The sequence below is a fragment of the Nomascus leucogenys genome, chromosome 13 (assembly GCF_006542625.1).
Source record: "Nomascus leucogenys isolate Asia chromosome 13, Asia_NLE_v1, whole genome shotgun sequence".
Lineage (NCBI taxonomy): Eukaryota > Metazoa > Chordata > Mammalia > Primates > Hylobatidae > Nomascus > Nomascus leucogenys.
The window spans coordinates 98797912-98806160 of NC_044393.1; the positions used below are offsets into that span (position 1 = coordinate 98797912).

The 8249-nt window shown below is 47.4% G+C and overlaps 1 protein-coding gene across 2 annotated transcripts; it reads right to left on the reverse strand.

Moving 5' to 3' along the window:
• Positions 1-214: 214 nt before the first annotated feature.
• On the reverse strand, positions 215-7302 carry GIMAP6 (GTPase, IMAP family member 6). Of its 2 annotated transcripts, none has more exons than XM_030826483.1 (3): positions 7012-7302; positions 4878-4962; positions 215-3331 (listed from the first exon to the last, which is right to left on the reverse strand). In XM_030826483.1, exons 2-3 carry the CDS (start codon positions 4960-4962, stop codon positions 2538-2540), a joined length of 879 nt encoding a protein of 292 aa, XP_030682343.1. In that variant the 5' UTR covers positions 7012-7302; the 3' UTR covers positions 215-2537. The 2 variants fall into 2 exon arrangements, with proteins under 2 accessions (XP_030682343.1, XP_030682344.1); XM_030826484.1 differs by having other exon boundaries at positions 215-3107; positions 7012-7228.
• Positions 7303-8249: the final 947 nt, after the last annotated feature.

An 8249-nucleotide genomic window follows, 5' to 3' on the forward strand; every position in this document is an offset into this window, starting at 1 on the left:
AGATAACCCTCTCTCGTCACCATCACCCCCCACCACTAATTTCTTACTGGTTGAGAGACTAAAGTTTCTAGAACATACCCACACATTCTTTCCCCATTCTCCTCTGAAGCTGAAAGAGTGAGAGCTATGCAGAGACATCTATCCCTATTCCTGAAATGTCATGGGAGATATCTTTCCTGGTGCTTAGCAATAAAAGAGAGAAAACACCATATTCGAGGTAATTAAAAACAACATTTAATGAATGACATGTTTTGAGTGCCTTGCCAGTTAGTCGCTGAATGGATCTCATTTGGTCAAATGCTTGCGTTTTCTATTATGACATTACTTAAGCTAATAGAGTTAAAATAATAGCATCAAAATTTACAAAATTATCTCCTATCTGAATGAAAATGCAAATGATTCTAACTTTTGCTTCAGTAGCTCTGGAGTTTAAAGTCTGTTCACTTAGAAACAAAATGGCCTTGGTTAATTTATACTTGAACTACCAATTCCCTCAAACTTAACATAAATGTAAGACATTGCCAACTAGAATACCAACATGATTTTTTTTTGGGAAATTACACAATGATTTTAACTTTCACATAGAAGAAAAAAATGCCTGAGAATAACAAGGTAAATATAAAAATGAAGACTGAGGCAAAAATTGGCTCCCATATTATAGTCAAAGCCATTGTAATCAAATCAATATTTTATTCATAAAGGAGTAGAAAAGTAGAAGACATGAACAGAAATAAAAATTCTGACACAAATCTTAAGGAGTGTGAATGAGAACTGAATGTATGATAAATGTTGCATGTTCAGTTCAATGGGAAATTGATCGCTTATTTAATAAATGATTGTGGCACAAAGGCTGTCTTCGGCAAACACCAAATAACTCTGTGCTCTGCTTTGAGACACTTTTCTGAATCTGTTAGCAAGAGAAATGCTGAAGCTTTCTCAGATGTCTGCTGTGTCTAGGGAAGATGGGGGATGGCTTCAGAGCAAGAGGCCACAGGTTGACTGTGAGCATCCGTGTCTGGCTGTTGAGCATCTCCAACAGCGGATGAGTGTCCAGGTAGACCTGAGACTGTGCCCTGAGATTTCTGATCATCTCCCAGCACTGTCCCCACCAGCTGTACTTCCCGCCCCTCTCGGGAGAAACTAGCTAAAGACCCCCTGCCACGCAGCTTGAAGAAAGGAAAAGAGGAATATATTGGGGAGCAGTTTCCCAATTGCCTCCTATTATCTTCCCAAATGTTGGTCAACTCCCCAGGAGCATCTTGGACCTCAAAGAAGCTGGGGTGCACCCGAGGCACATCAGTCTCCTCTTGCAGGCAGGCAGCTTCCTATCTATGCTTGTGCCAGGATGACATCCTACTCCCTTCTCATCCTGTCCAGTATCAGTTCTTATAAACCCCGTCTGTAGGAACAGCCTTCCAAGAAAACATCACGGGCTTCAGAGTTCTCCCATAAACCAGGCAGGCTGCCTCGCAAGATGTTTAAATCACTCTACTGCTTCCTTTGCAGGCCCCCTTTCTTCCCTGCCTCCTTGCATTGGACCCCCACAAATACCTTGCTAGGGAACCCGTTTGCACACGCAGACACTCACCCCATCCACATGCTCCCATTATCAAGGGAGAAGGGAGGGGTGGCAGTGAAGGGTGAGGCAGGTTGAAAGTAGTCTGTGCCTTCTAGGAGCAGAAGGCAAATATCGTGAAGGGCCATGAAACCCAGGGAAAAAGGGGAAGTAACAGATGCAAGTCGTCTCTAATCTAAGTCTACCTTGGTGGGGTGGTGTGACCTCCTCTGCCCAAGTCCACATGCATCTCTAGGGGCTTCCATGTTCTGTAGCCAGGACAGGGGATCACCTTCTTGACCACAGTCTGACTTCTTGGATAACCTGCCCCAAACTTCTCCCATCATTCCCACTAGGAAGTTCCAACAGGGCTTGTTTGTTACAGTTCAAGAGTGAATAAAAAGGCTGCTCCTCCTGCCTCCATCCCTGTTCCTGCTTGCTCTCCTCCCAGCCCAGTCTCTAACCCTCCCCATGTCTCCGCACCACTGCTATGTTCAGCCACCAGGCACAACAGGCACCTTAAACCATCATGGTGTGGGGAGAGATGAGAAGTCATCTGGTCAACAGCTTGCATGGAGTTGCTGCACCAAACGTGACTGCATGACTCCAATGCAGTCAAAAGCTGTGGAAGTTACACAGAAGTAAAAGATACAGGCCTGCCCTCAAGAAACTTTGGTTCTATCAGAGTATAGACAAGTAACCCATGAAAGGCAATGCCAATGAGATAGAAGGTCCAATAGGAAGACAGTGTGCTGTTGGGGCACAGAGGAGGGAGGACCCAGATGTTCTGGAAGAAGGAATGAAGGAACTGGGATGTGATCTGGGCATGCTAGACCCTATCCTCAAGCCCCATGCCCCTCTTCCTACACCAGACATCATGACCTGGAGACTGGGAAGCACTCCATGGGATGGAAAGAGAAACAGAGGCTGGACACAGCGGTGCAAGGGCTGATGGTGTCCTTGGCTCAAGTCCAGCACAGTCTCAAAGGTCAGCCCTCCCCAGCAGGCATCTGTGGGCTTCCTCAGATTCCTTCTGGATCCGGGACAGTCCTTCCAGCCAGGACTCCTCACCAGGCACGTCCTCAGAGCCTTGGCCCTGGGTTACTTGCCCTTCCTGTGGTTCTTTCGGTCGAAAGTTTTGTTGGGTATATTGGTAAGCCTTGTTGCTGTAATAATCTCCTTCATTTTCCCACAGAATGGCTTCAACTTTCTCCATGAGCTCTTGCAGTTGGGCCTCCTGTTCCTCCCCCTGTGCCCTGTTGTTGAAGCTGCAATGGCGCCGTGCAAGGGTCACATCCAGCCAGGCAAGGGCCTGGTTGTCGGTCTCTCGCACATAGTCTTCCAGGGAGCCGCCGGCCAGGTCTTCCTTCCGGGTGAACACCAGGATGGTGTGACCCAGAACCCCCACTCCAAAGACCTCCTGCAGGCGCCTGACCACCTGCTGATCCTCATCCGTGAACCGGCCCAGTTGTGTCACCAGGAGCACGGCGTGGGGCCCTGGGGTGGATAAGACGATGGCTTGGCAGATAGCGGCTGCCACCTCTGGCGAGACCTGGGGGGACAGAATGTCGGGTGTGTCGATCACCTCAAGCTCCTTCCCAGCCCACTCTCGGCTCTGTCTCTGGGAGGTCTTGGTCACGGGTCTGGTGCTGAGTTTAGACTCGAAGACTTCCCTGCCAAGGATGCTGTTTCCTGTTGCACTCTTCCCACTTCCTGTTTTCCCCATGAGAATGAGCCTCAGTCTCCTTGGGGTCTTCTGTTCTTTCTCCCTTAGACCTAGAAATATCCAAAGAAAGCAGAAGGAACTGGGGTAAGGGCCCATGTACCCCATCTTGTCCTCACCAGGAGCCCCTAGGTGTATCCCCAGACTGCAGGGGCAGATTGTCAAAGACCAACATCTGCCCTGAAACCAGCACTGGGCCACCATTCTGGGCCCACATCCTTGAAGGTGGGGCTGAACGTTCTCTCCCAATGCAAGAGCAGAGCCTAGAGAGAAGAGCGAGACTTGGCCAATAGAACACCAAGAAACCCAATACCAAGGTTTTTAGATATGACTGGGGAAGAAGGCAGGAAGGGAATTCCCTTCTCCTGGCCTTGCAGGTCCCAAGACCCAGAGCACATAAAGAAGTGACAAGTAATAGCTGGTTTCCCAGTCTTGTCCCCCCACTGAAGACATTGATGTATCTCAGATGACAAAGCATGAAGCCGGCATGTGGCAGCATGGGCGCGGTCATCTCCTGAATCTCCTGGGCACCAACAGGGCTTGCTGTGGCCTGACAGCCACCCTTGGCTCTGACCCACATGCCAATTCTAACTGAGTGACATTGGCCCCCCTCCAGCTTCCCCAAGGTGGCTGGAAGGAATTTGAGTGAATAGCAGAAGTCTGGGCAGTAGATCTTCATCCCCACCCACCTAGCCCAGTGCAGAGCCAGAGGAGTCAGGAACCCCCATCTGAGCAGCCTGGAGCTATCACACACCACTGGACTTTACTAAAGCCACATGCATCACTTGAGCTCTGGAGAGGATTCTTAAAAGAATAGCTAATCTTTATTGCTATAACAAAAGGTCAAACAGGTGTTAGCATAGATATTGGTAATTTCCCTATTGTAGTAGGTTAACGTGGCTTTTTCCAGATGGCTCAGGCCATTTAAGTTCATAAAGTAAAAGGTCATTCATATTAAAATACATAATGAATCACAAATAATTTATTCTGTCCAGGAAAGGGCTAGGTTTCCAGCATTTCTAAATCCTGCCTCCCCAGGATGAATGACGAAGTTGAGCGCATGAAAGTTAAGCGCCTGACCCTGTGCAATGGCTTTTGGGAAAGGGACGCCCTCGATAAGGCAGAGCCCAGATCTCAGGCAGCAGCCAAGTGCATTCTGCTTGTTCACAAGGCGCTTTCAACCTTACCACCGTGACAGCTCCGCTTTGGAGTCAACCAAACACCCATACAGGGTCTGTTGGCATCCAAGCCTCAGTCCAAGGCCACTTATTTTTGTCACACCCACTGTCAGCACATCCTTCCTGAGGAAGAACACCCACCACGTGAAAGCGTTTCCTTTGGGACTGACATGGTAATTTAGACATTGGTGCTATTTCTCGCCTCCTTTTATCTACCATACCTATCCGGGGGTCTTTTTTCTTATTTTTGGCTGGTGATAAGAAGGGCCCTACCCCAAAGGCCTCTGATGGTGGCTGAGGTGGGTAAATTTCTGTGACTGGGGGACGTCAGCTGCCTCTCCAAGCACACCATGGTGGTGGAGCCGTGTCCCACCTGCACCCCAAATGTTTCCACCCGCTCCCCTCTCCTCATTCATTTTACCTCTTGACAGCTCCAGCACAGGATCCTGGGACAGCTCTTCTGGGGGATTCTCCTGGGGAATTTGTTCATATTCTTCTTCCTCCATCTACAAAAAAAAAAAAAAATCCTATGTTCTACTGACTTTCCAAATGAGTTTCAACAGCCACCTGCCTTTCACCTTTCTCTGGCCAGAGGAAAGTTTTTTGTGTTAGTTTAGGGTTGGAGTGGGACTCAGTAAGGCAATGGAAGAAGGGGTCTAGGACACTCTCTGCTGGCTTTAGGGACCCTATTTCTTTAGGGACACTATCCCCCGCCCGCTGCACTGTTGTCTCCATCATAAGTTTAAGAGATTTTACAGATAAAGGTGCAACTGGCCTGGGAGCTGAGGAATGGATGAAATTTGGATAGACAAAGGGTCTGGAACTGTTCTGGGAGGTGCGGGGAGGTGGAGGGGGAGGCAGTGGGGAGAAGGTGGAGGAAGGGAAGGAAGAGGAGGAGAAGGAGGAGGAGGAAGGGAAGCATAGAAGTAGGTGTGATTCTGATCCTGTGTGCCCTGGGAGCAGCAGGAAGGTCTAATGTGCCTGGAGGATGTGAATGAGTAGGATGTTGTTGGGAGGGGCCACTTGGTGGGCCTTGGGGCCAGACTTTGGAGAAGACTGTGCAGTGAGGGTTGCAGAGGCCTGAGATTGCAGGGGCTGAGCTGGGAAGGAAGCCAGAGACCTCAGGGGAGATGCAGCCACCAGTTAGCTCTGCCTGGGCCTCAGCATCCCATCAGTATGAATGTTGGGCCTGAACTAGATGCCTGTGAATGTCTCTTCCCCTATTAAGGTCTCAACATACTTCATAACATTTTTTAGAGCAATTAGTCCTCTTTGCAAATTAGGGCCACATCATTCCCAACCAGGAACTCCTGTCCCCCTTCCCATGATGGCAATGTGTCCTGGCTTCATGGACTAACACAGTTCTCTGTATCAAGATCCCGTAAGTTTCTCTCTGCTGGATTTTCTCTGTGGAACTGAGGAGGAAGTTGCATGGTCCATGACTGTTTTTCCAGATCATGTAGGACATTCACAACCAGATGAAACAGATCCAGATGAAGGGTATGGGGTGTGGGGAAACCTAAGTCCAGGGGAACCTGATACGCATGTTTTTCTCATTGCCATATTGTTGGATGTTTGTTCTACTCTGTTCACCTGGCAAACACTCCAGTCCTCCCCAGATCCCAGGGGTGTATATGTGGATATTGCTTTATGATTGGTAAAGATCAATTTTGCAGTGCTGGGCTGGGCATGGAGGGAATCCAGGAAGGTCTGTTGACTTTCTAGGAAGAAAGAAGAAGCAGGCCAGGTGGACAGCCTTACTCAGACCTGAACAGCCAGATTCTGGAAGGAGTCCAATATTTCACCTACCAAAGGGAGTTCAGTTCTTCCTAACTGGTGGCCTCTCAATCTCTTTGTCCCTGGCTTCCTTACATCCCTGGTAGAAATTGAGGCAGCACTTTAAAAAAGTAATCTCATTCCTCCTTTAGAGAGAACGGGCAGGCAGCTTAACAGGAAACAACAGCCGGGTGGGACTAGGCTGTGGCATGCAGGAACTGTGCCTTCGCAGGGTTCGGGGAAATGGGTCTGCACGCAAGGCACCTCCCTGCCTCCTCCTAGACCCTGCCCGGAATGGCATCTCCCATATTGGCCACAGTGTGTGTTGTCTCCAACCCAGAAGATGGAACAGATAGTACCATCCTTGTCATGTTGCTCTGGAAGAAAGCAAAACTCAGAGAAGCATCTTGCCAAATATTAAACAGTGACTTTGTCACAAGGCAAAAAGTTCTCCCGACCTGTTGCTCACAGCTCTTTTTATCACATCACAAACCTGCACACACCACAGCACACACAAATACACAACACACACACATACACAAAACACATGTACCACTCACATACATGCAGGTGAACACACAAACACATACACAAACACAAATATACATACACAACACACACACAAACAACACTCGCATACACACAACACAAACTTCACACACACAAACACCACTCACACACATTCATGTTAACACATACAAACATGTAAACGCACATATACAACACAAACACCCACACATACACATCCAAATATGACACGCACAAATACTCAGACTTACCTCTGCATCAGCTCACAGGCAAGAGAAAGGACCACGTTTCTTGTCTCCCGGCCACGCACTCTCAAAGAGGAGGCAGAGAAAAGCTTCCACGGTGTATGAACACAAGGAGGACAAGGCTGGTGTTTGCTTATATTTTCAGCAAAATGTGATCAGAGAGCTGGGCTGGAGACCTGCCCTTGAAAGAGCAGTGTCCGCTGGAGATGGAGGAACAGGAAGTGGGCAGGAGCACTGGGCTTCCTGAGTCAGAAGAGTCTGCTGTTGCACTTTGCAGCCTCGGAATTAGAAAAAGGGAGAATACCAGTGGTGGGATTTTTTTTTTTTTTTTTGTGGGGTTATTTTTATCCTGAGCCAGGATAACTAGAACTCAGAGCTGAAAAAGAAGCAGATGCCTCAGAAAGATTTGTGTCAGGAGGAGTGACTTTCTCCTGATCTCTCTTTTCTGAACCCCACCTCCTCCCCAGGGAACTTCTATGCCTCAGTATTGGGGCAAACATTCATTGTCTCCTTTCTTCCCCAACCTCTCCTTCCTTTAATAGTTACTCTCGGGACAAGGTCTGATACTCATTACCTCTAAGGCATGAATCATTGGTAATTACAATTGTTACAGCTTCTAGAACATCTGCACTATAAGAAGAGGGAAAATACAAAAGAATGTCTAAAATGTAGGATTAAAGAGAGCACTTGTTATGGGGAAGAACAATATTTTAAACACAGGCTAAGGGAGAAAACACCTCAGCATCCTTAAAAACATGTTTTCTAGGACTTTACTGACAGATCTGATAACTGTGGCTAAAGGGAAGCCATTGAAGGAAGAAATTCAGAACATAGGAGCATAGGTGATGATATTGTTGCCAGATGATTTTAAAATGTTAAGATTCCCTAAAAAAATTCCACTCAACCTACCATAATAGTTCTAATTTTCTTTGGTTCTGTTCTGGTTGATAGTCATGGTGTATTTACTAAAATTGTTACATAGTATGTGTGTGTGTATATGTATATGTATCTTCTAATGTTCTACTTAAATTATTCTGTAAATACCCTGACATAATTTTTTTTGAGACAGAATGTCATTCTGTCACCCAGGCTGGAATGCAGTGGTGTGATCTCAGTTTACTGCAACCTTATCCTCCCAGGTTCAAGTGATTCTCATGCCTCAGCCTCCTGAATAGCTGGAATTACAGGCGTCTGCACACCCAGCTAATATTTTGTATTTTTAGTACAGACGGGGTTTTACCATG